At 36.9% G+C, this 27,061-nt stretch overlaps 2 protein-coding genes across 4 annotated transcripts in view; both read right to left on the bottom strand.

The window, feature by feature from the left end:
• Positions 1-1,533: 1,533 nt before the first annotated feature.
• On the bottom strand, positions 1,534-8,530 carry LOC104120593 (long chain base biosynthesis protein 1-like). 2 transcript variants are annotated; one of them, XM_070196657.1, is made up of 13 exons: positions 8,328-8,530; positions 6,195-6,330; positions 5,863-5,957; positions 4,863-4,954; positions 3,981-4,074; positions 3,831-3,903; positions 3,595-3,727; positions 3,112-3,286; positions 2,844-2,984; positions 2,659-2,754; positions 2,404-2,545; positions 2,206-2,333; positions 1,534-2,097 (listed from the first exon to the last, which is right to left on the bottom strand). In XM_070196657.1, the coding sequence occupies exons 2-13, from the start codon at positions 6,307-6,309 to the stop codon at positions 1,921-1,923; spliced, it is 1,461 nt and encodes a 486-aa protein (XP_070052758.1). In that variant the 5' UTR covers positions 6,310-6,330; positions 8,328-8,530; the 3' UTR covers positions 1,534-1,920. The 2 variants fall into 2 exon arrangements, with proteins under 2 accessions (XP_070052758.1, XP_009630683.1); XM_009632388.4 differs by having other exon boundaries at positions 6,195-6,312; positions 8,306-8,529.
• A 2,113-nt stretch (positions 8,531-10,643) lies between these two features.
• The window catches only part of LOC104120595 (uncharacterized), a 34,117-nt gene continuing 17,699 nt past the window's right edge, over positions 10,644-27,061 (bottom strand). Inside the window, exons 3-13 of one of the 2 annotated variants that reach the window (XM_070196656.1) lie at positions 18,553-18,710; positions 17,680-17,755; positions 16,999-17,066; positions 15,032-15,287; positions 14,367-14,495; positions 14,153-14,259; positions 13,991-14,044; positions 13,799-13,882; positions 13,472-13,635; positions 11,987-12,136; positions 10,644-11,051 (exon numbers count right to left, since the gene is read on the bottom strand). In XM_070196656.1, coding sequence (XP_070052757.1) covers positions 11,989-12,136; positions 13,472-13,635; positions 13,799-13,882; positions 13,991-14,044; positions 14,153-14,259; positions 14,367-14,495; positions 15,032-15,287; positions 16,999-17,066; positions 17,680-17,755; positions 18,553-18,710 — 1,244 coding nt within the window. In that variant the 3' untranslated portion in view covers positions 10,644-11,051; positions 11,987-11,988. Of the gene's footprint in view, positions 11,052-11,986; positions 12,137-13,471; positions 13,636-13,798; positions 13,883-13,990; positions 14,045-14,152; positions 14,260-14,366; positions 14,499-15,031; positions 15,288-16,998; positions 17,067-17,679; positions 17,756-18,552; positions 18,711-27,061 lie in introns of both variants that reach the window. The other variant, XM_070196655.1, reaches the window with a different exon arrangement.

The following is a 27,061-nucleotide window of genomic DNA, read 5'->3' as shown; positions in this document are numbered from 1 at the left end:
ATTATCTCACAGTGACCAGACCTAACATTTACTTTCCTGTGAGTGTTATAAGTTAGTTTATGAATTTTCTCTGTGATAGTCATTGGGATGCAGTTGTCCGCATTCTTCGGTATATAAAATCAGCTCCAGTAAAGGGTTATTATTTGAGGATCGAGGTCATGAGCAGATCGTTGGATACTCAGATGATGATTGGGCAGGATCACCTTCTAATAGACGTTCTACGTCTGGATATTGTGTTTTAGTTGAAGGCAATCTGGTGTCTTGGAAGAGCAAGAAACAGAATGTAGTTGCTCGGCCTATTGCAGAAGCAGAATATCGAGCAATGGCTATGGCAACATGTGAGCTAGTTTGGATCAAACAATTGCTCAAGGAGTTGAAATTTGATGAAATCAGCCATATGGAACTTGTGTGCGATAATCAAGTTGCCCTTCATATTGCATCAAATCCGGTGTTCCATGAGAGAACTAAACACATTGAGATTGACTGTCACTTCATCAGAGAAAAGATACTCTCAGAAGATAATGCTACAAAGTTTGTGAAGTCGAATGATCGGCTTGCAGATATTTTCACCAAGTCTCTCACTTGTTCTCGTATTGGTTATATATGTAACAAGCTCGGTACATATGATTTGTATGCACCGACTTGAGCGGGAGTGTTAGTTAGTTAGTTGTTATGTAAATAAGCATAGTCCTACATGGAATAGGAGTAATATGGGTATTGTGTATTTTTATAAATAGGGGTACATGTATTATAGTTAAGGTACATTAATAATATAATTTTTCCGTGTCATATTTCTCACATTTCCTTTAGCAAATTTCTCTTATTTTTCTTATCTAGTATTCCCATAGTGATTTTAAGTGTAAGTTTTGAGCTGACTTTGCATAGTAAGATCATGAGCAAGTTGTGCAAGAGCATGAGCAAGTTGTTAAGTGCCGCATATACGCTTAGTTTAAGACTAAGGACGTGACATTTTGGTTGAAATTTTAACATTTTTGAAGGAGATTTGGTGGAGAGGAAATGAGAGAGAAAGGGGGGGGGGGGGATAGAGGGTTGGGAAAGAGAAAATATAGGTTTTTACCAGTGCTTAAAAAAATTCAAAATATATATAAATTGGGCTAAACCTAGTAAGAATAAGCGAGTTAGGACCAATTTTTATAAACTAGTTGCCAGACCGGCCCACTATTGTAAATACCGCTTTAAAATATGGGCCCATTTTTGTTATAACTTGGGCGGGGCTATTAGACGTTATTATCGACCTTTAATACTCGAAAATCTCATCAAAACGCTATGTGATATGCTAATATTATTATCATTCTTTAATAAATAAAATTTTCAAAAAATAGTTTTCACTCTTCAATCAAACACCGAAAAACATTTTTCATAAAAACATTTTAATAAAATAAGTCATTTTCCATAATTATGCTTCAGTAAAGGCCATATGATATTTACTCAATATTTCCAAAATATTAGCCCTTTACTTCCTCTATACGATAAGATAGCTATAAAAATTTGAGATTAATCACTTCTAGAATCTAGACCAAAAAGATACTGTATATCTTAACAATACAATAAGAAATAACATGTCTATACAGTCAACTACAAGATCCCAACATTCTATCCTCTTCTATTTTCTTTATAATCGGTAAGAAAGGGAGATTTAAAAAAAAAAAAAAGATTAACACAGCTACAGGAAGCACAATATTAATCAAGAGAACTGACTTTTCAGGCCTTGTAGCCTTGCAACATTGCAACCTCAAGAAGTAAATCTTGATCTATCTAATATATTATAGTTGACATGCAAAGTCTAATGGACATAAAAAGTTAAAAAAGAATGTTCACCTATTTGAATACTAGAATACTTCTGCCCTATTTTCGCTTCAGCTCACATATCAGACACTTAAAAGACGATGAACCTCACTTCTAGCTCTGATCGGTCAATAGTGAAGCTGCGACTCTCTTCAACGATTCACTAGCTTTCTTCATATCAGATTCTGAGTGCCCTGCTGAGACAAACAATCGAAGCCCAACTGGCAACTTACATTTATCAAGTGTCGATCTCTTTGAAGTGACAACAAAAACAGAATCTTCCTTCAATACCTGCCAAATGACAATATTTTGTGGAGAATCTATTAGGATGTGTATGAGAATAAGAATAAGAAGAAAACACGGCTACAACTTGAAAGTTGAACACAGATTATGACTTACACGATCCGCGATATCTTCTAGCAGTTTTAGGTCACTGTTTGTGGAACCCATGGACTTGTTTAGTCTTAGAAAAACTATGGGAGAGAGTGGATCACTCGCTATTTCCAGCCCTTTAATATCTGATAGACCTGCAACCACACAAGGTAATAAGTTGATATCTTCCAGCAACCACTGATTACTTTGTGTAAGGGAAAATACCTTTAAACAGTATCTTAATGTTTTCCCTCAATTTTGTGATAAGGTCAGGATTTACTTCCAGGATATCAAAAGCTTTGATTGCAGCACTTGCTAGATATGGAGGCAGAGAAGCAGAAAACACGTAACCAGAACTACTGAGGCGCTGCCAAACAAAAGAAAACCGGCTTAATCGGGAAAAATAAACAGGAGACAGTGACAAGATTTTTTTTTTGGAAGAGAAGGGAAGTGTGACTATACCAATCACATTTTTAGTACCTGGTGTTCAATGACTCTTGTACTCCCGGTGCAAAATCCTCCCTCTGTGGCCAATGCATGTCCCATGGAAGCAGTAATGATATCTATCTTGTCGACCTGCAAAAAGGATAACCTGATTAAGGTTATACATACAGAAAATACAAATCCAGAATAATACAAGACGGCTATCAATTGAGTGGCATTACCGGAACATTGTAATGTTCTGTTAGACCTTTACCGGAACTGCCAAGCACACCCAAGGAATTGCTTTCATCCAACAATACCCGGAATCTGTAGTTTTCCTTCAGTTTGATGATTTCATCCAATGGAGCGACTTGACCAGAATTCTAGATGTTGAAGAAACAAATGAAATTAAAGAATAATCTTCTTAGTGAATTGAGAAGAGGTGATCATGGTCCAGGCAGTTCTACGACATACAGCTTTGACACAACTAAATAATAAAAAAGAAGATACCTGATACACTGCTTCAACAACAATATATCGCCTAAGTTTTTTAGCTCGCTTGTTTTCTTGAGTGACTTTCTCCAATGTATTTCTCAAGGACTCCATATCATTGTGCTTGAAGTATATGATTGTACTTCTAGAGAGCTGAAGTCCATTTTGTATTCCCCAATGCACACCTTCATCCCTAAGCAAGCAAAAGTCATGGTTGAAAATGAGAATTAATTCATGAAATGCTAATATGTTTCATTTTACTCTACAGACTGGTTCCTCCATAATCCCTTTCTCCTACCCCCAATAAAAGATATTTCATCCTCTGTAAGGATATATCTATTCTACAGCCTGGTTCCTCCATAATCCCTTCCTCCTACTCCAAGAAAAGATACTTCATACTGTATGAGGATGTATCTATTCTACAGCCTGAGCTCATCTTTAAAAAAAAAGAAAAATTGAAGAAAATACCTATGATCAACGTGCAAAGAATGATGAACTTACGCAACAATGACATCTCCCTTCTTGCAAAATGCTGGAATTGCACTGAACATGGTAGAAAGTCCATAAGAGTAGAGTATAGAATCAGGAGTTCCAAGAAACTTGGCTATCCTGGCCTCACAATCAAGGTGAACATCTGTATGAAATAAAGAATGATAAGGTTGGGCGAGAAAGAGGAAGGTTGGAAATAGAGCAGAAGAAAATTAACTCTCCCTATTTATGAATATCACAAATTATACCAATTGTTCCATAGAATCCACGAGGACCACAAGAACCTACTCCATATTTCTCCAATGCCCTGGTGCATGTCTCCTGATATACGACATCAGGCAATGATAACCTTGAACCAAATTACAATTCAAAATGTTCAAGAGAGAAGGGTTTCTTACGAGTAACTTTTCATTTCCTAATAATCCGAGGTAATTGGCTGAAGTAAAATTTACTACTTCCTTGCCATTAACAGTTGTATGAGGACCTGCAGCGCTGCATTAATAAAACTTGTAAGCAATTAGATAAACGAGAGAACGCAAGCAAATAGAAACTACAACCATAGAAATATGGGGGTTTCATAAACTTGACTTACAACTTTTATAGCCTGAGTAAGCTCGAGTAGAAGAAGCAAATAAGCTAATCTCGCTCCAAATTTGCATATGTTTTAACTTTTTGTACTGATTTGCATCCTCCTAGATGCTTATCGAATGAAATAGGAGGTACAGGAGTTATTAACTTTTTGTACTGATTAAAATAACAAGCCAAACCTGCATATATTCTCTTTTTAATTCTAAAAACCAAAAAGGGCATAGGTAGATGTGTTACACAATTAGCGCTTATCTAGATTTTTCTCCTCTTGTGAACTCAGGTTCAGTGGCTCTTTTCTAGTATCCCAATCAACTCATTGAGTTCCATCCCTTTGGGTCTCGTCCTCTTTGACCTAAAAAGTTTGAGCCCAAATCCTTAATAGGAGGAACCAAAGCCTTAAATCAATTCTCAAAGTTCTCTGAATACCCTCGTTGATGTTCTAACGTAATTCTTAGGACCAGTCAGGATCAACAGACCATAAGAAAAAGGGATTCCTCTATGTGGCTCCCAAAGTCAGTGGCATGGCATTTGAATTAGTTCCTATATTCTTTGGCTGGTTTCTCCCACTTAAGCGAGGAACAGAATCTTACAGTGGTAAAAGGCATAATTAGACAAAATGTGTAGAACACTGACTTGTCTAACAAGAATGTATATTCTTTGCTTTTCAAATGATAAAAAAAGAGTATTTCCACCTTTCAAGTACTGGAGGCTCCGATTTCATCTCATCTGTAATGGTGGGAATAAGAGGTTCTGGGACCCATTCATCACATAGCTCATCTATTTCCTAAAAACCGAAGCACATACACACGTTCATCAGCTTGAATGTAGCATGTTGCATAGAAGATAGAAAACTTACATACAAATACTGACACGCTATAAACAATAACATATTTTATTTTTAATTTTAACAATCACTTAGGCCAATAAATATCAAAACATTATCAAATAGTACATAAAGTATGGACGGACCCAGCATTAATAGTAACGCCAAGGAAAGACTTGTACACATGTAAGTGAGAAGCCTACCTCCTATCTATGAATACCAAAATGCGGGGATTATATTGGCACCAACCGCTATACAATGGTCAAGATTAAAGATTCCTAAAAAATATAGAATGTTGGAGCTCTTTAATTTTCAAGTTCAAGGTCATTGCCCAAGCACCTTAGAGCTTAGAGCATAGGATGGAGAAAGAAGAGTTGGACATCTTTAAGTTAGGTTCTACTTTGAGAGAGCGTTACAGCAGCAGCTTTTTATGCTATTCTTCTAAGAATGTAAAACTTTTTTAAGTTTATTATCTTTTCTGGCCCACATCAAGCATAGGACTTTCTGCAACTTTTAAAGAGAAGAACTGGCTAAAGTGTGAAACCCTGCCTTGATCACTTTCCAATAAGATAATCATTTAACTACACAAATCAGAAACTGGAAAATGGGAGTGTATCATAAATACAATAATTCTCCTTTTAAGCACATCATCATCTTGGTAATGAGGAAGAGCAATCAAATACCGATTAGAACTTGACCATGGAGGCAATTCTGTTCATATGAATGAGCAAATCAAACAAACAAACAACAACTACTGCGCCTCAGTCCCAAAAAGTATGAGAAAATCAAAGAGAGGGAGCGAGAAAGAACAAAAGATGGACTAACAGAGAAACAAAGATAGAACTGGTGGAATAACACAAGGGACTAACCTTCTTTGTCAATGGTCTTTTAGGTGGTTTATAACTTTTCTGCGATAGTAGGAAAAGGATGACTACAAGGAGAAGACCCTCCACAAATAGATGCCCTGCAGGATCAAGAGTACGTCTTCTCACAAGTCATCATCTAGTTTAACAACCAATAGCAAATTTTTTATGGATAGGTAAAATACCTCCCATCTAGTTTGAAAGCAATAGCATTTTATTATGGATAGGGAAAATACCTCCCATCTAGTTTAACAACAATAGCAATTTTATGTACAGGGAAAACACCTCCCATCTAGTTTAACAGCAATAGCAATTTTTTTATGGATAGGGAAAATTACCTCCAATGTTAACTCCAAACACCACAGCTCTTGCAAATGGAGCCTCGGATATCCATGTCACCCAATCAGATGCATCTCTCAACGTATTTGTAACAACTGATATTGTTGCATCCATTATCTATATGGAAAAGAAGTTGTTCCATTCACATAATTTTAGGTAATCTATGATACCCCAAAAGTTCATGTATAATCATAAAAGGGACTGGAATTAAGAGACTAAAAGATAAGCATTTAAAGCGCCAGAGAATCAACATTACCCATTTTTAGATAAAATGAGCATTGACCATCAACCATAATGTTGTTATATATCTTTTCACGTTAACAGTTTCACAATAAGTTTCAAAAATGTCGCCAGTCCTATGGTTGTTATGAACAATTAATTATTTTGTTAAAAAAAGTTATACTTAATCATTCCTTTGTGTAACAAAACATAACTAAGGTGTTGGATTGAAGAAAACGATAAGTTAGACGCACACAACTATAAATAATATTATACTATCAGAAATTCATCCAGAAAACAAATTCATTTTCTTGGCTTTGAGGAATTGCATGGTCCTAAAGAACATAAATCATTATCATTTTTTGGCAGGGAAGACAGAATCATATTTGACAGATGAAAACTAGAAATTTTATCCTGTACCTGCTTTATGCTAACAAATGAAAGTTCACAAAATAAGGTGAAACTTCTCTCTCAGTCTTTTTCTTTGTCCAATGTGTCAATTTGCCTACCACACTCAGCATGTCCTTCATATAGCTCATCCCCTATTCTCCCTTAAGCTTTTCAATTATGGAATTATGAAATCAAACAAATTGGACAATTGAGCATACCAAATATGATTGTTGGAGTATGATCTAAGCTTAAAAAAAATGTGTGCATTAACAGCATGTAACTCGGATCGAGATGCAATTCCAACTCAGTCAGATCAGAAGACCTCAACCATTTGGCCAAAGCCTGAAAAAAACTAACTTCTCTTTCTTGAATTGTCTTAAAGTACATAAATAAACGTTTGTATAAAAGATAACATATTTGATGGAAGGCTTTTTCTTTACAAGTTATGCAACCAAGGAGAGAGAATTTTTACTTACCTTATCAAAAAAATAAAATAAACTAAAGTATGAAGCATAAGCAAGATGCTTAGCACGAAACTTAAATGCTAAGCATAATCTTAGTACCTTTCCTTTGTTGGATGGTAAAAGTGACCAAGGTTAGACTTGAACCAGACAGGCAGACATAGATTAACTCATTCTTTGAAATAAAATTTTAAACTACACCAAAAAGTATATATCTAAATACCAAAATAAGATAAATTAAAGTTAAAATAAAGATAATTTGTCTTTGACTCTTGGAGAGCAAAAAAGGAACAGAAACTATGGGACACAGTGACTAGTTGTTATCTCATGTCCGTTGTAGGTACTCCCTCTGTCTCATATTATCTGTCGTATTTTTTTTTACACGCCCCTTAAGAAACATTAATTAGGAAAGGGGTTAGACTATTATACCCTTATTTATGTCTTAAGATAAAATCTCTGTTCATTGAATATTTATTCTATTTATGTATTATCTCCATCTTCGAGAACAATTATTACTGAGGGTAAAAAAGGAAAAACAATAATCAATTTTGTCTTAGAACTTCTAAAATGACAAATAATTTGATACAACTATATTTAGTAACCACGACTGTTAATATGAGACGGAGGGAGTAACATAAAGAGCTCCTAATTTCTGCAAATAGTTAAATGAAACTCACTTCATCATTTGAATAAAACAATAGAATGGAAATCTGAATTACGTCAATAAATAAATCCAAGCACAAAAATTCCTACTTCGGTTCCTTCCATCAAATCATAGTTCAGATTTGATCCAAAAGATCACAACTTTGATCCAAGATTTTTACATTAAGATCCTCAGAAACTACAATACAGATCAATGAAGACAAAAACTAGGAATTGTTTCAACACTATTGATTAAGAACTGCATAGAAGTTTGTATTTTTGCACACAATAAATCTTTATAATACAAAAGAATCGTCAAGAAATTTATAATAACTCAGATTTGAAGATACCCAAATGAAATATTACATTTTTAAAGGAGAATTTCATAAAATACTGACCTGAAAAGAGTGGTTCTTGAAGCTTCAATGGTGTCCTTAAAGATTAGCTTTATTACCCAATTTGCCTCCAAGACTGTGGATTTTGTTTGCAGAATTTTTAATGTTGGATTTGGTTTTTAAATGAGGATTGAATAAATATGAATATAATAATTAGCGATTGATGCAGAAAGGAAAAATACAGATTGGCTTTACATGGATGAGATGACTGTCAAATGTTAGAAACAGATCAGCAGGTCTTACTGGTCAATACAATATTCTAAGGGGTCATTTGGTACCAAACAAGTTATCCGAAATTATAATGATAGAGATAATAATTCGGAGATTAAATTTAATAAATATATTTTTATTCGAAAAAGTTAGATTTATTGGACTAAAAATGGGATATACAATATTCTAAGGGATAATTTAAACATATGTTTGGTGTATAAGATAAGTTGGGATAAACTTTTATTTTTAATTTTAACCTTGGATTATTTAAAAGACTTTGGGGAACCAGCCTTGGAGAATAGAATCTTTGTCATTTTAGTAATTATCTGGGGATTACTTAATCTCCAAACTATTATTTCACCCTCAATGTGAGATAGAATAATACTCAATTGTGAGATTAATTAATCCCGAATTCCAAAGTTCAACCAAACATAAAATATTCTTGCATTTAGTTCTGAAACTATTATCCTTTATCCCACATACTAAACAACCCGTCCTACTATTGAGCTTTGGTGAATTCTTTAATTTTTTCCTTTTTAAATAACGGTGGTATTTAAGATGTTTTGTTAATAAACACTTGCCAGTACCTAATTTCTACATTAAAGATATATTAATTTATTATAATTAAGTCTTAATTAATTAATTATAATTTAATAATAATAATGTATATGAAGATAAATGTGAAGTAAATTTCTTTTTTGCGTTTTTCTAATAAAATATTTATTTATTTCTGGACTATACTTTGGTGGAGTTAAGATATAAACTTTATTTACAACTAAATTCCAATAAAATTTACAAAGGTTAGTACTGCTTAATTTTAATATTTCTCGCTTTGACTTGTACATGAGGCTTGTGATTCGTTTGGTTTGTTTATTTAGTAATTAGTACTCCCTCTGGTCCACAATAAGTGATTTTTGACCTTTTTTTTGTGGTCCCAAATAAGTGATTTTTTCAGATTTTAAGAATGAATTAATTATTTTTTTCCTACATTGCCCTTGGAGTAAATAATGTTGGAGTATGTGTTAGAGATATTTATGTGAAGAGATAGTAAAGGTTAATATGGTTAATTTCATTGTTAATTAATGTTAAAAGGTGAATTTCTTAATCTGTATAAAAACATCCAAAAAATCACTTATTCTGGACCGGAGGTAGTAGTAAATAACTTTGGGGAACAAGGTGCTGCTACCTTAATAATTAAATAAAAGAAAAAGTTACTATTGTTGATTTCTATATAACAATAGAGTGATACTTAGAACAATTATTGTAACACATATGTCTTTAGGCTAAAGTCGTGCGAGTCTAGGCCCAAAAAAATAATAATATCACTAGTGTGTTAGTTGTAATGATATCGGAGCCACTCGCATGCAACATTGAGTAATGGTGGGCCACACCTCAACGACGACATTGAGTCCCTAAGAGAGGGGTTTATATAACACCAAATAGAGGAGAAATGTTACTTACATAAGGAAGCATGCCTTTTACCCTAATGACGCTGGTGCAAGCCTGAGCCCAAAAATGATAATATTACTAGTGAGTTGGGGTCTTACAATTTAGCCAAGAACTGATTATTTAATCTACCTTTAACCCATCAAATGTCAAGATTTTCATCTTTAATAAATGCCACAAACAAATGGTACATGTTTTTTTCTAACAAAAAATAAATATGCCACTACCAATTTATCCTCGAATCAATTCACTAAGGGACGACCTCTTATACATAATTTCAACGAAATGTTCAGATCATCGACTTAGGTTATCCAAGAAAAAAAATACGTGAAGCAAAAGCCTTCCTATCCAAGTGAACCATTCTTTTCTTGTGGAGTCTAAGAAAAGAATCTGGACGAAAGGCGAAAGATCGGTGTTTTGAGAATTTTCAAAAGATCAAAAATGGTGTACCTTTGGAATTATTGTAAGAGAATTTATGTTGTATTTTGATTATTATGTTTTAATTTCAAAAATAAAACAAAACCAAAGTGTTTGGACAAAAAAAATAACAATTGCAGGCAATGCTTGGAATCGAAGTGCATTTTGACCTTTGATATCCCTTTGCTTGTATGTTATAGAAAACCTATTTCACCGCTTAGTGTAAATGTAACATTCGTGAAGACTTCCTCTTTAAAGCAATAGTAAATTCTCAAAACATCAGATCCTAATCCATGAATTAGAAATTATAATATACTGTTGCATGGTATTTCCAATAAAATCCTACCTCACTGGACTCTTCTAATCATATACATAATGACATTCAACGTAATGATTCCCGGAATAAAATCTTCTCTAAGAATATCATCAAAAGAAAATAAAAAGGTGAAGCATATTTCTAATCACATAAAAATGATGTTAAAGAGAAGGAACGAACGACATGCCAAAGATTGGAAATGAGAAATATATCTACTGATGAATAAAATACAATAATACTGAATCTCAGTCACCACTCATTCTTTCTGACATCAGAACCTGGTACACAAATTCCAGGGGTTGCTTTCTAGCTCAGTACAGTTGTGAAGCCATGCATTTTATCTTCTAGCAATGTGTATACCTATAAGATTCAAAAAGAAAAGTGTTTTAATGCTAATTGCAGAAGAGATTTGCAAAAAATGCCTAAACATAATCGAGTGAATCCCACATCTCCAGACATAATACAACACAGTTGCCGTCTCTAACGAGAATAGCAAAACAAATGCATTCTTGTAATGACGCTTTAGTTCAACTGTAGGTTAGCATTTGCGACATCTAACCGTCCAAAATGAAATACGTGAAAAGTTGGAGGAGAGAAAGGAGAAAATAGAGATAGAACTTATTCGTATGCACAATAAATAAACAAAGAAAGCATGAATAAATAAAAGATGATGGTGCACTTATTGCACATTTATTATGTTGGCACCGAAGACCTTGACTTCTAACAAGATCAAGTTGACTTCAAGGATATAAGGTGCTAAAATTAGGAGTGTCAAACCACGCGTAAATACTTCTTCTTGGAAGATTAGCTCTCAAGATTTGCCAGAATATGTAACTACCTCACCTGTCAAGAACAAGCGTAAGGGTACAAAATGCCCAGAAGTCTTTAAAAGTAACACTCAGATCAATGGCTTTTGAAGGGACCAGAAAAATATTCCTTAGCATATAATCATAATGCTTACGAACATCCCAATGTAAATGACAACATTCAGAAGTTAAGACATTACGTGTGTCAAGCAAGATAGAGGAGCTAACTGCAACTATTTCTCAAATTTCAGAGCAATTAGCACAATATTTCCCTAAATGGCATACAAAAATCAGCTTAATAGCTATATGAAACTACACGTACATTTGTTGATCAAGAAAACTATGACTAGATCATATCTTCCAGGTGAATACGAGTCAATACGTACATCAGACTGTGGAAAAGAGAAACCAAGAACAAACAACATCTCACAAAGTACATATCAATCAGAAGTTAAAACAGCTGGATTAGAAAATGAGAGTTCCATTTACCTTTATGTGTGGACCCATAGGGGTTCCAAAGAGAATGATTTGTCATTTCGTGTCTGAGCTGCAGCAGCTCCTCCAGGAGGTGCATGCACAGTTATTGGAAGTACCCACTCACACTTCTCTCTACCCTCTACCAAAAGAGGATGCTCATATCTGATATGTTATACATGAAGCACTTTCAGAAACAAAGAGGGATAAATTTGAGAATTTAGTGAATTCAAGGAAAAATACCAAAGTACGAAGGAAAATCTACAAACAATATCAGATAGACATTGCACGGATGAATCAGGACATGGCGAACGAAGAGGGTAGAAGAGCACGTCAAGATTACAACTATGGTGCATTTGATTAGACCATATAAATTCCTTTCATTACCATATTCTCTTTAAAATTGAATCAACTATTTAAACAAACTAAGAGCATGCTTCAACCTTCTGTGATTCACTAGAAATAATTATGTCAAGAAAGTTCCCACTTTGACATAGAGAAGATTGGAAGTTTAATCATGTAGAATCTCAAGGTGTCTTTGATTATCCACTTTAATTTAGATACTGATAGCAAGAGAGTGAAGGGGAGCCTTGGCGTGACTGGTAAAGTTGTTGCCATGTGACCAGGAGGTCACGGGTTCGAGCCATGGAAACAACCTCTTACAGAAATGCAGGGTAAGCTGCATACAATAGATCCTTGTGGTCTGGCCCTTCCTCAGACCCCCCCCCCCCCGCGCATAGCAGGAGCTTAGTGCACCGGGCTGCCCTTTTTACTGACAGCAAGAGAGTATTTCCTGTTAAAGGTTCTAACTTAAGAACCATCCTAGCAATACTCAATATCCTAGGATAATTGTCAAAAGACGGAGACCATCATCATGATCATTTTTTCATTTGCTGGGCACTGGTTCATGAACCATTACCTCAAATGATATTATGAAAAGAGGTACAAGATTGGACACCCAGTGCTACTTACGTTTGAAGGAAGAAGTGATAAAATATTCTTCTCCATGTGAGTTTCCTAGAGAATTTGCCATTTGTTTATTCCGAAGGGTTAAGCCATGGACAATTGAGCCTTTAGCCTCTTCATGATTTCCCTTGATTAAAATGGAGATCAGTAGTACATAACTAATAGTCTGCAATTTGATTCAACAGCTCACATATTCTACATGGATTCTCAGGCATGAAAGAAATAAAAGGTGGAATCAGAATAATTTTTTGCACAAACTCACTGTCAAATTTCTCATATCCCTTATATTTGGTGGAAATAAGAGGCCATTTAAGTAGTTGAAGAGCAGATGTACTTCTAGACCCTTTTGATTGTTCATGATCTTTTTTCAGCTTTTTAGTAAGTCTACAAGCCCTTTTGTATGATTACTGTTCTGCTATGTGTTTTACTCTTTATCTGCACCCTCTCAAAACAGAACTCCAGTCTTTAATCAATGACTCATGCAATGTTATCAATCCAGCAAAACATTCCTGTTACATGAAAAAATGGTCATACCTTGACCAGTCAACATTCTTGGGAGTGGTAAAGAATTCAAATCGAAGAGCCCATTGTACGGAGACATAATGAGTGGAAAAAGACATAGGACCATCCATCGGAATGGAAAAAATAAAGCTTGTCTGAATTAAATCAGCAACCACTTCATGATGATCACTATGAACCTGCATAATTCAAATTGCTTTGGTTACTAATCACCAAATGAAGGGGGGCTCAAGTATTTATCTCTTTCCAGATAAAATCCGTCAAAACACTTTTGCTTTATCAAATGCAAAGAGTAGTAAAGAATCATCAACAGGTATAATACTAGAATCACTTAAAGAATACCTTAGTAATAGAAGGAGCATGTCTCCGTGAAGGATGTACAAACCGTCGGCTTATAGTCTCGGTCATCTCCAGTGTTATTAAAAGCTAGAAGGCAACAAAAAGGACCAATAAACTCCAGAGCGCACAATAAACTGATAATAATCCATATGTCTAAGCCTTATTCCAAGCATGTATTTTGATATATAAGACTACCTCAAGGCATCTTCTAGAACCCTCTTCATGAAAAAAGGTCAGGGTTCCACCTATCTGTTGCAAAACAATAAAAAACAGGTAAGGTTCCAGCCAGTCTGATGCAAATAGGCATTGGTGATAACACTAACATGGAAGGACCAAGACACTGAATAATACAATTACCATATCACTGAAGTAATACGTCGACTCAGAATTTTTTGGAGAAAACCTTAGAAGCACTTGGTCATCCAGTCTAATGTTGTAAGACCTCCCTCGAATAAACCCTTCTGCTGCAGTAAATGTTGGTAAACGATTATCATCAAGGATCTTTTATCACTTAAAGAGTATGGAGGGAACAAATACTAGATATTTAGATCTGAGTGCAAGCTTGATTTACATGCTCCAGATTCACCCATGCCTGAGACAGAAGGTACTGTTGAATCATCATATTTGGAAAAGGATTTGGTATTTTTCAGCTGTTGACTTGGAGAGACGAAAGAAGAAGACTTGCTGGGGGACAAAACATCTGCTGGAAGAATAAAATAAAACCCTCAGTTCTTTTTTGCTTAAAATAAGATAAAACTGTCAGCTTGACTAAGAGGAATTGTAACATTTCCATTTTGTGAAAAAAAGGCATAGAAATAAAAAAGTCAATTTCCTCGAAGATACCTATCGGACCATGAAAACACATACTCCCTCTATCCCATTGTATGTGACACTTTCCCTTTTAGTCTGTCCATAAAAGAATGACACCTTCCTATTTGTAAACTATTTAAAATTAGCATCCAAACTTTACCCTTAATGACATTACTTGTTTGGACCCAGTTGATATAAAAGTTCATTCTTTTAAGGGGGATTATTGGTAGTAAGGGCAATTTTGGTACTTCGCATATATTTAGCTTATGTGTCAAAAGTTTATTAAACTCTATGGCCAGTCAAACTCCTTCACATAAAATGGGACAGAGGGAGAATAAATTTTCTAAGACTAATGATATTCTCTGAAACTACTTCAGTGGTAAATGACGCTTCATATGCATGTAGATATGTGTGTGTTCGTCTTACCCCCATTAGAATCATACAAGACATCAGCCACAGCTATCTGTGGAAGTGCCAGTTGTGAAGATATGCTCGACCGTCCTTCAAGATGTGGAAGATCTTTGCTTGAAGACCTTGCTAAGGAAGACTGCAAGGATAATGAACTTCCAAATGTTCGGTGTATATTATCTTTCATGGGATTATAGGAGGAAACTGATGAGACTTCATCCCTTGAACTTTCATATCCTTCCTCCACACCATCAAAAGTTTCATTTATTTTAGCCTGCAGAACACACAAATTCTCGTCAACAACTCAACAAGTTCTATCCAGTTAACCTCTTTGTTCTCGTATCTCTTTGATTATCCTACAATAAACTACTAACTAAAAGTTCTGCATTGGCATAATCCAATCCCGCCAGGGAAAAAGAAACAGGAAACAAGAAGCAGAACAAAATAAAGAGAGGGAATTGCCAAAAAGAAGGAATTCAAGATGCTTTGAGGATACAATCAGCCCTATTCAGAAGATTAAGATGAATTGTCTTCTTCTTTTTTGTTTTTGTTGCAAAACAGAATATAGTGTTGATTTAGAATCAATCTAAAAGCCTTATAAAGAGCAAGGATTGTAATTTTTGTGCTTTTTTTAGTTTCATGTAAACATCTTTTTGTCTTCCAGCATAAGTTTTGTGCTGAAGATTTATTAATATACTGGTATATGTTACCTTCTCAAAAAAAAAGGAATTAAAGAGGGGGCTGCTTGTCAAGAATCTAACACTGTTTTCTGGCAAGTACAATTTTGAAGAAGAAAGATTTTCCTCTCTCGTCCATTCTTCCTGGTGTACATCCATGACATAGCGGATATTTAGATTCTGAAGTCTCCAGGAAATTAAAAGGTCACCATTTCCATTCTTTCATTTCATCTTCTAACATTTCATGCAATATCGGACCTTGCTCTATTCCTAAATGATAACGGCTAACCAAATCTAAGTAAATCTACTTCTAGAGTGTTAATGCTAGATCTGTTGACTGCTATAATGTTGGGACACTTATGCTGAACAAAGCAAGTTTTGTTTCAGTTATCCTCCTAATTTGAACTCTATTGGTAAAAAATGTTTTAATTGAATTAATCATTTCTAGGAGGGCCTATGGCGTCAAGGGGTTCTAGTCCTGACAAATTGCCTGATATTTAGACAGTGCAACAAAATCCGATAAAACCTCACAATCAAATAACAAGACTGAAGAGCTCCAAATATGTAATTTATTTTTTTCCTAGCCTGACAGTCCTCTTCTCTGTATTCTTAATCTATTTTAATAAAAATTCTTTTTTATTATTTAAAAAGACGAAGAAATGGAGAAGATTCAAAAAGTCCTCTTCTCCACTTGCATGCCTCGTAGCTTTAGGAGAGTAGAAGCAAAGTTCTCACTATATGTTTGTCTTCGCCATTATAGGTGACTTGGAGATAGGAGTTTCTAGAAACACACAATTCTAAACCCCCAAAAGAAAAGAAAAGAAAAAGAGAGAGCACTAAACACACTACATACCTTCATAGAGAGAGAGACAAAGCGAATAAAAGTTACAATGAAAGTGAATATATGCCTAAGGATGGCTAGCAATAGTCTGGGGGGAGGACATTAGGCTATTCAAGTTTAGTTGTATGAAATGATTTAAATGGACTAACATGGTGAAGATTCATATAGCTGACCTCAACTTGTTTAGGACAGAGGCGTAGTTGTTGTTGTAGTAGTATTGGAACGGAGGAGAAGAATGAAAAAAGGATGAAAATACTCAGGTCAACTATTCCCTGGAAACATTTGGGTCTGTTCGTAGTTGTTGTTGTAGTAATATTCCCTGGAATATCATCTTTTACAAATTGGACCATCTTTTCTAATTTTATATCTTTTCAAATTCTAGTGAATCCTTATACAGTCAATATTTCTTTCTTTAATCACAAGAAGCCTACTGAATAACAAAGATAACTGGCAACAGAATGGTTTACCCAATCAGAATCTGCATCCATCTCTTTCCAATAAACATCCAAAGGCAGAGTTGAAGCAGGAACAATCCCTGTTAAATCGAAAAGCATAATGTGATCATGCCACTGGTCAAAGTAAAAATAAGTATTGCCCAAAATACATAATTAGCGTTGAATTTTCAGAACTGAGAAACCAAGAAAGAAAAGAACGAAAAAACATTTACACAACCTTTAAAAAATGATTATTTCAGCATATCATGTTAAGGTAATTCAAAGTAAGTATAGTCATACATCATTTGACTTCTCATCACAGTAGGATTATTTAAGATTGGTCAGAGGAAAAGAAAATTCAGCCAGATAAACAGATTTCAGAAAAGTCCTTATATAATAATACTAGTAAAACAGTGGTTTTCTTGAAGGGGCTCGTAGGTATTTTACGACTTCAAATATAATGTAGTAACCATGTATGCAACAATACAAGGATATATTATGGCTCCACAAAAGAACCAAATATTCCGACTTTGTTTCTTGTCTCTATCATTTTAGCCACCCCCCAGTATTCCCGTGTTACTGAAGATATCTTGCAATGAAACAATGACCTCATCAGGATGTTAGACTTAAAGTTTTCTACACAAAATTCAACAGCTAAATCACGAACCAGAACAGATTATATAAGTTTTAAAGTTTAAAACAAGAAAATATTACCACAAGTGCGGCCTTCTTCACTTTTCAGGCCATTACTCTTCTGAGTTACCCATATTTGCAGTGGTATTCTCGTTTCCTGCACGGGTTGAGATTCAGAAAATAGTAGAATCCAAAAGCAGAAAAAAAACTTATGCACAGTTATTGCACTTTTTTTTGTTGAAATGGTAAGAATATTTTAATTTCAGCACTCAAGCTTTATTGCACATCTGTATTGATACTAAAACACAAGCCTTAACATCATCTGTGAGTGGAATATAGAGGAATATAGATTTATCAAATCCTCTTTTTCTTCGAAAAGAAGAAGAATCAGAGAAAAATTTGGGAGTTGTAGCGCTTTTCTCTATATCGTTTTGCTAACGGATACATTATAAGCAATAAAATTTTCGTATTAAATGATTAAATGTATTATTCGTATTTCAGGTGGACAGTTTCTTTTCCACAATTGAATATGATTTTTCTAGACATTGATTTGCATACAGATGAAACAGAAGCTTAAGATAAGATCACCTTCTCAATCCGTTTTGATTTATTACCAGAAGTAAAAGAAACTGAAAACAAAGCACAATGCCCATCAATGTAAACAGTAACACAGTTGCATTCTTAATTAATTCAAGATTGACAAGCTGCTGACCAAAAGGTCGTAGAGCTGTCAGAAACGTGAAAAATGGTTAAACAGTAAAGCAAATGACCACATAGCGCTCTGGAAAAGCTGGGATGACTATGAGAAAGACGCAGAAAAGTTAGACATGCAATTACAAGAGCATGCCATAAAAGAGCAGGGTAATGCTCCTGAAAGCTGACAAAATATGAAAATCAAATCAAACAAGGATGATAAGTATAAATGAATGATGAACAGAACAGCAAAGAACTAACCAGCTCATCAAGATCTCGTATAGATTCTTCACGGAAGTGACCATTTTCCATCATCAAGTATTGTCCAGATAAAATACTTCTAACATAGTAAAGGTAACGAATGGTTGCACCCCTGTATGATGGTGGTATGGTGCTTGGTAGAATTGTTCGCACCATAACTGCAAAATAAAAGCACATCCTTTCTTTTTATTCATGTCAAAACAAGGAGAATGCCATCAAAGCAGTACTGTTCGGAGCAATTTTTAAGTTGAACACTTTGTTAGGGGTCCGTCCCACAAATGAACAAAATCTTCGGATCACTGAACATAAAATAGACACCGGTTGCGCATAAATACAAGATGCAATCACATCAATTATTACCTATATAACAGCTAAGTTATTCCCAGAAAATGAGGCCTGGGCTATTCTCTGCCAATCCACCTTGTTTTGCAATACAGGTTTAACCTGTACATCTAAGTAAAAATTGAAGAACCTAACCACCAGGGAGTCGGCATCAAGACAATGTAATTTTGCATGTGAAAAGTGCACGAAAAAACATGTATCTCATGAAACGCCATGTAAATCCCTAAGTTATTCAACAAAGATTTATACAAATGGCACGGACCTTCTAGGGATAATTTTGGTATTTCCTCAATTAATTCTTCCACTTTGTATCCGTCCTGTCTTTGGTTAGTACGACTTTCTTTTTATAATTATGGTTTGTTCCGAACTAACTTGCGTGCACTTCATCTAATTCACCAAAGTACCTGCTACTTCTGGTTGAATGTGTGATGACCTCATCTAAACGCTTAAACTGTAAGAAAGAACACATACTTAATTAAGTCATCAACACACTCCCTCACTAGCATGCCTGATTATTTTTCATGGGTCAACACTTGAGAATTCACATGTCATCAACACACTCCCTCACATGCGCGCATGATTATTTTTCATGGTCAAACACGTGAATTTTTTTTATGATAATGGGCGGTGAGACTTAAACCCATGACCTCTGATTGCTCTAATGCCATGTTGATTTGTGTGATCACCTCATCGAAAATTTAAATTGTCAAAGAAAGTACATATTTATTTACTTGATTATATCTTCAACACCTCCCACCGATTCACGTATCAGGTAACCGTGAGCCCGTTTGGATTAGCTTTTAAGCACTTGGGTTAAAAGCATTTTTGAAGTGTTGGGGTTGAATTTAAAAAGCAGTTACGTGTTTGGTTAGAAGTGTTGAAGTTGAAAATAAGCCGTTGATGTGCTTGGTGAAAAAGTGCTGATACTTATTTCTATCAAAATGACCAAAATTCCCTTAAAGATGTCAACATCAAAAATGAATTGATTACTGCAAAATTTTAATTCTAAAGATATTGTACTAATTTTAATTTTAGTACAAGTCAATTTAGGTTGCATTTTATTTCACGTTACAAGATTTATTAGATAAAATTAATTTTATTGATTAGATGTTTCTTTTCCCTTTGATCAGATAATTACTTTTATTAAATGACTCAAAATAATGTAATGGAATGGTGAGAAGCCAAAATCAATTAAAGTTCAATCAGAAGCTAGGATATGGTGTTCAAATATATTGAAGGATGATGTAAATTACTAAAGATATTGCGGATAGTCATTCCAAGAAGTTGCAGAAAGCTTCACAAAATGGAGCACTCGATGTGATAGTAATTGCGGCAATGACAAGTATAATCATTATATAGGTGGAGAAGAAGAAAGATGAGGGATAAAACTGTTATTTATTTGGTCAAACCCCAAGTACTTTTAAGCCAAAAAGCAATAACTTGGGATGGACCAACTTATAGTTTTTGGCTTGTTTTGAGTTATTTTAGTTTAAAGCACTTGGCTTAAAAGTATTTTTAAGTTTGTCAAACACCAAAACAAGCCCAAAAGTACTTTTTTTTTATAAGGTAAATTGTATTAATCAAAAGGGAAAAAAAACTCCCGCATACAAGAAGCATACAAAAGGTAGAGAATTTACATCAGAACATGATTCTCTACAAATGACGCCCAATCTTCTACACAAGTAGGGGCTATATGTGTGCACCAAAAAACGATCAAAGATAAAAGACTATTCTTAAGATGTGAAAACGGAGACTCAATCCCCTCAAAAACTCTCCTATTTCTCTCTCCCCAGACTAACCACATGAGAGCTAACGGGGCGAACTTCCAAGCCTTTTGCTTGCTTCTTCAATGGAAACCGGCCCAGCTATATAGCATTTCCTTTACAGTGTTTGGCATCACCCATTGAACACCAAAAAGATTCAGGATTGCCCTCCACAAACCCCAGGACACGGGGCAATGCAGCATAAGATGATCAACTTCTTCCCCTGAGCTTTTACACATGTAGCACCAACTAACGTGTGTAATTCCTCTCTTTCGCAGATTTTCAGATGTCAAGATCACTCCCCTCGCTGCTAGCCATGCAAAGAAACACACCTTCGTGGGCGCCTTAGGAATCCAGATCAATGAGTATGGGAAAGTAGTCTCCTCTCTCACCAACATACTCTGGTAGAAGGACTTTACGGTGAACAAACTATCGCCACGCAACCCCCATCTCCAAGAATCATTAGATGGATGGGACATGTCTTGCCCGTATAGCAGTGTCAACAAATTTTGGAGCTCCGCAATCTCCCAATCTTGCATGTTCCTTCTAAAAGAGAGGTCTCATACTATCCCCCTTCATGCTCCTTGCGAATTTGTTGGACCATCAATTCCTTCTGGTTTGAAACTCTGAAGACGTGGGGGAAAGAGACCCTCAGAGTAGCCTCTCCACACCACCTGTGATTCCAAAAGTTGATTCTCCTTCCATCTCCCACCTTGTAAGTGATGTTGCCATAGAAAGCTTCCCAGTTCTTTATGATGTTCCTCCACATGCCACACCCGAACGGTGCTGTGATTGCCTTGGTCCTCCAACCCCCTCCCGTGGAATCGTACTTTTCTGCTATGACCTCCCTCCATAGAGCAGCTCTTCTACCCCGAATCTCCACAACCACTTCCCCAGCAAAGCTCTTATGAATACCCTGAGATCTTTTACTCCAAGTCCACCCCACTTCTTGGGGAAGTGACTGTCTGCCAATTCACTAGATGAAACTTTCTAGTTCCGTCTGCCGCATCCCAAAGAAAATTCCTTTGAAGCCGCTCCAGTTTTTCTGTGATGCTCACAGGTGCTTGCAACAGGGATAAGTAATAGGTAGGGATACTCGACAAAGTGCTTTTAATAAGCACTTCCTTACCGCCTTTTGACAAATACCGTTTCTGCCAGCCTGCTAATCGTTTTTCAACCCTTTCAATGACTGTGTGAGAAGGCACGGGAGAAAATATGTTATTGATATTGGATGATAAATACAATACAAGAGATCTCTCTTTATAGATATACACTACAAGGAGATATTACTCCTCTTCCAATGTGGGACAAGACTACACTATACATATCTATAAACTAACACTCCCCCTCAAGCCGGTGCATACACATCATATGTACCGAGCTTGTTACACATGTAACTAATACGAGAACCAGTAAGAGACTTAGTGAAAATATCTGCTAGTTGATCATTCGACTTTACAAACTTTGTAACAATATCTCCTGAAAGTATTTTTTCTCTGACAAAGTGACAGTCGATCTCAATGTGTTTAGTCCTCTCATGGAACACCGGATTTGACGCAATATGAAGAGCAGCTTGGTTATCACACACTAGTTCCATCTTGCTGATTTCTCCGAACTTTAACTCCTTGAGCAACTGCTTGACCCAAACTAACTCACACGTCGCCATAGCCATGGCCCGATATTCGGCTTCGGCGCTAGATCGAGCAACTACATTCTGTTTCTTGCTCTTCCACGAGACCAAATTACCTCCTACTAGAACACAATATCCAGACGTAGAACGTCTATCAAAAGGTGATCCTGCCCAATCAGCATCTGTGTACCCAACAATCTGCTCGTGGCCTCGATCCTCGAATAGTAATCCTTTGCCTGGAGCTGACTTTATATACCGAAGAATGCGAACAACTGCATCCCAGTGACTATCACAGGGAGAATCCATAAACTGACTTACAACACTCACCGGAAAAGAAATGTCAGGTCTAGTCACTGTGAGGTAATTCAATTTGCCAACCAACCTCCTATATCTCGTAGGGTCTCTAAGAGGCTCCCCCTGTCCAGGCAGAAGCTTAGCATTCGGATCCATAGGAGAGTCAATAGGTCTGCAACCCATCATTCCAGTCTCCTCAAGAATGTCTAAGGCATACTTCCGCTGTGAAATAACAATACCTGAGCTAGACTGAGCGACCTCAATACCTAGAAAATACTTCAATCTGCCCAGATCCTTAGTCTGGAAGTGCTGAAAGAGATGTTGCTTCAGATTAGTAATACCATCCTGATCATTACCAGTAATAACAATATCATCAACATAAACCACTAGATAAATACACAGATTAGGAGCAGAATGCCGATAAAACACAGAGTGATCAGCCTCACTACGAGTCATGCCGAACTCCTGAATAATTGTGCTGAACTTACCAAACCAAGCTCGAGGGGACTGTTTCAAACCATATAGTGACTTGCGCAATCTGCACACACAACCATTAAACTCCCCCTGAGCAACAAAACCAGGTGGTTGCTCCATATAAACTTCTTCCTCAAGATCACCGTGGAGAAAAGCATTCTTAATGTCTAACTGATAAAGAGGCCAATGACGTACAGCAGCCATGGACAAAAAGAGACGAACAGATGCTACTTTAGCCACGGGAGAGAAAGTATCACTATAATCAAGCCCAAAAATCTGAGTATATCCTTTTGCAACAAGACGAGCCTTAAGCCGATCAACCTGGCCATCCGGGCCGACTTTGACTGCATAAACCCAACGACAACCAACAGTAGACTTACCTGCAGGAAGAGGAACAAGCTCCCAAGTGTCACTCGCATGTAAAGCAGACATCTCGTCAATCATAGCATGTCGCCATCCTGGATGAGATAGTGCCTCACCTGTAGACTTAGGGATAGAAACAGTGGACAAAGAAGATATAAAAGCATAATGTGGTGACGACAGACGATGATAACTTAAACCGACATAGTGGGGATTAGGATTAAGTGTGGATCGTACACCTTTGCGGAGTGCAATTGGTTGACTAAGAGGAGACAAGTCCGCAGTAGGTGCAGAATCTGATGCGGGGCGTGAATCACCTGGGCCTGATGCTGGATGTGGACGACGATGATAAGTCAAGAGTGGTGGAGCTGCAGAAGGTTGAACTGGATTATGTGGAGGAACTGGAGCTATAGGCGGTGGAGCTATAATCAGAGTTGTAGGTGGTATAACCGGAGCTGTAGGTGGTGGAACTGGAGCTATAGGTGGTAGAGCTACAACTGGAGCTATAGGTGGTGGAGCTACAACTGGAGCTGTAGGTGGTGGAGCTGGAGTGACTGAATCTCCAAAAGATGAAACTGGTAGTACCTCAGAAATATCTAAGTGATGACCTGAACCTGTGAAGTATGATTGGGTTTCAAAGAAGGTAACATCAGCGGACATAAGGTACCGCTGGAGGTCAGGAGAGTAGCATCGATACCCCTTTTGTGTTCTCGAGAAACCCAGAAATACGCACTTAAGAGCACGAGGAGCTAACTTATCTGTTCCTGGAGTAAGGTTATGGACAAAACAAGTGCTTCCAAAGATACGGGGTGGAAGAGAGAACAAAGGTAAATGGGGAAACATGACAGAGAATGGAACTTGGTTCTGTATAGCTGAAGATGGCATCGATTAATAAGATATCAAGATGTAAGAACGGCATCCCCCCAAAAACGCAACGGAGCATGAGATTATATGAGTAGGGTACGAGCAGTTTCAATAAGATGTCTATTCTTTCTTTCAGCTACCCCATTTTGTTGAGATGTGTACGGACAAGATGTTTGATGAATAATCCCATGAGATTTCATAAACTGCTGAAATGGGAAAGACAAATACTCTCGGGCATTATCACTACGAAATGTGCGAATAGAAACCCCAAATTGATTTTGAATTTCAGCGTGGAAGGTCTGGAAAATAGGAAACAGCTCAGATCGATTTTTTATCAAAAATATCCAAGTGCACCTGGAATAATCATCAATGAAACTGACAAAGTAGCGGAATCCTAAGGTGGAACTGACCCGACTAGGACCCCAAACATCTGAATGGACTAAAGTAAAAGGTGACTCTGCTCGATTATCAAGACGCCGAGGAAAATGGGAGCGGGTATGCTTACCGAGCTGACATGACTCACACTCTAGAGCTGACAAGTGAGATAAACCATATACCATTTTCTGAAGTTTTGACAAACTGGGATGTCCCAACCGTTTATGTAATAAATCTGGTGAATCAGTAACAGGACAAGTTGTAGAAGGAAGACAAGATGTGAGTCCATGTGATTTAGCAAGGATAAGGTAATAAAGTCCGTTTGATTCACGCCCGGTACCAATGATCCGCCCCGTACTGCGTTCCTGTATAAAAACATGGTCATCAAGAAATAAAACAGCGCATTTAAGTAATTTGGCTAAGCGACTAACAGCTATGAGATTAAAAGGACTATTGGGAACATAAAGGACTGAATCTAAAGGTAAGGAAGGAAGTGGGCTTGCTTGATCTATTGCAGTTGCCATGGTTTGAGACCCATTGGCCATTGTGACTTTTGGAAGAGATTGAGAATACGAAATAGTAGTGAAAAGAGATTTGTTACCAGAAATATGATCTGATGCACCTGAATCAATGACCCAAGACTCAGAGGATGAACATTGGGAGAAACAAGTCACGCTATTACCTGTTTGAACAATAGAAACTATCTCAGAAGATGTCTGCTTACATGCTTTATACTGAAGGAACTCAATATACTCTGCTAAAGAAACCATCCGACTATTCAAAGCATCGGTTCCCATGTCGCTACAATTTGTAGTAGTATGGTTAACTTGAAATAGTGGAAATAAGTAACTCCTGTGAGAAAACTGAAGAAATAGTTTGAAAAACACTGTTTACAGCAGGAAAATAGAACATTGTTCTGTGCCGGAAACACTGTTCACGCCGAAACACTGTAGCTCGTCGGAAAATTCCAAAGTTGTCGGAATTTGTTATAACCAGGATGGATAGACTCGGAATTCCTTTGCGAGCAAGCTGTCCTGAAGAAATATTTTCAAAAAATGGCCAGAAAGGTCACTGTTCACGCCGGAAAAATATAAAAGTGGCCGGAATTTGATTTGAATTAGATGGGCAGGCTCGGAATTTTGAGGAGAGCACACTGTCCTGAAGAAGCTTCGCGAAAAAATGGCCGGAACCCTCGCCGGAAAAGTTATTGCCGGCGCGTGGAGGAGCGTGGCGGCTTTTCTGCCGGATAAAATTTCAAGGGGTTGGTAGTCGGAGGGTGATCTACCTGATGGTGGTGTTGGTTTTAGCACAACACCGACAGAAAGTGACTTTCACTTAGACAAGCCTTAGGTCACCGGAAAAATTACACGATGACTAAGTTCTTTCTTCCCGGTTAACGCTGGAATGACGCACAGCGATCTTTTCTCACTAATGCTCTGATACCATGTGAGAAGGCACGGGAGAAAATATGTTATTGATATTGGATGATAAATACAATACAAGAGGTCCCTATTTATAGTTATACACTACAAGGAGATATTACTCCTCTTCCAATGTGGGACAAGACTACACTATACATATCTATAAAGTAACAGACTGGATTCCAAACCGTAGTATCCTTTTGCAAAGCGCCCAATGGTAGACCCAGGTAAGTAGTGGGAAGAGAGCCCATCTTGCATCCGAGAACATGAGACAAAGCATCAATGTTAGCAACCTCACCCACCGGGAAAATCTCACACTTGCCGAGGTTGATTTTGAGTCCTGATACTATCTGAAACCACTGTAGTACCTGCTTCAGGCAAGTCAACTGATCCATATCGGCATCACAGAAAACCAGGGTGTCATCCACAAAAAGCAAATGAGAGACACTTCGGGCACTGAGCATCCCGATCGAAGCCGAGAATCCTCTCAAGAAGCCTCCACTCGCTGCACGATCCATCATTTTACTCACAGCATTCATCACTAAAATGAATAGCATGGGGGATAGGGGTCACCTTGCCTGAGCCCCCTGGAGCTGCTAAAGAAACCACACGGGCTACCATTAACCAGGACAGAGAATCTGACTGAGGAAATGCAGAACTTGATCCATCCCTCCATCTTTCCCCAAACCCGATCCGCTTCATAATGAAGTCCAGGAATTCCCAATTGACATGATCGAAAGCCTTCTCAAGGTCCAACTTGCACAGTAAACCGGGTTCTCTATTTTTTCTTCTGGAGTTTACAAGTTCATTTGCCACCAGAGCAGCATCCAGGATCTGCCTACCTTCCACAAACACATTCTGGGAGGACGAAACAGACACGTCAAGAACCTTCTTGAGTCTGTTGGAGAGCACTTTAGAAATAATCTTGTAAATGCTCCCCACTAGACTGATAGGCCTGTAGTCTCTGATACAAGATGCGCCTTCTT

This window comes from Nicotiana tomentosiformis, chromosome 3, assembly GCF_000390325.3.
Source record: "Nicotiana tomentosiformis chromosome 3, ASM39032v3, whole genome shotgun sequence".
Taxonomy (NCBI): Eukaryota; Viridiplantae; Streptophyta; class Magnoliopsida; order Solanales; family Solanaceae; genus Nicotiana; species Nicotiana tomentosiformis.
The sequence above is the reverse complement of the archived record's forward strand: the minus strand, read 5'-3'. Positions and strand labels throughout refer to the sequence as shown.

Bases quoted from the DNA above. Each gene is read 5' to 3' on its own strand.
- LOC104120593 (XM_070196657.1), bottom strand. From the start codon at position 6,309: ATGGATGCAACAATATCAGTTGTTACAAATACGTTGAGAGATGCATCT. The intron at 4,075-4,862 runs GTGGAAATACTC...TTATTAATGCAG, and splicing joins GAGCCTCCAGTACTTGAAAG to CGCTGCAGGTCCTCATACAA. The intron at 2,546-2,658 runs GTACTAAAAATG...TTTGTTTGGCAG, and splicing joins CAAGAGTCATTGAACACCAG to CGCCTCAGTAGTTCTGGTTA.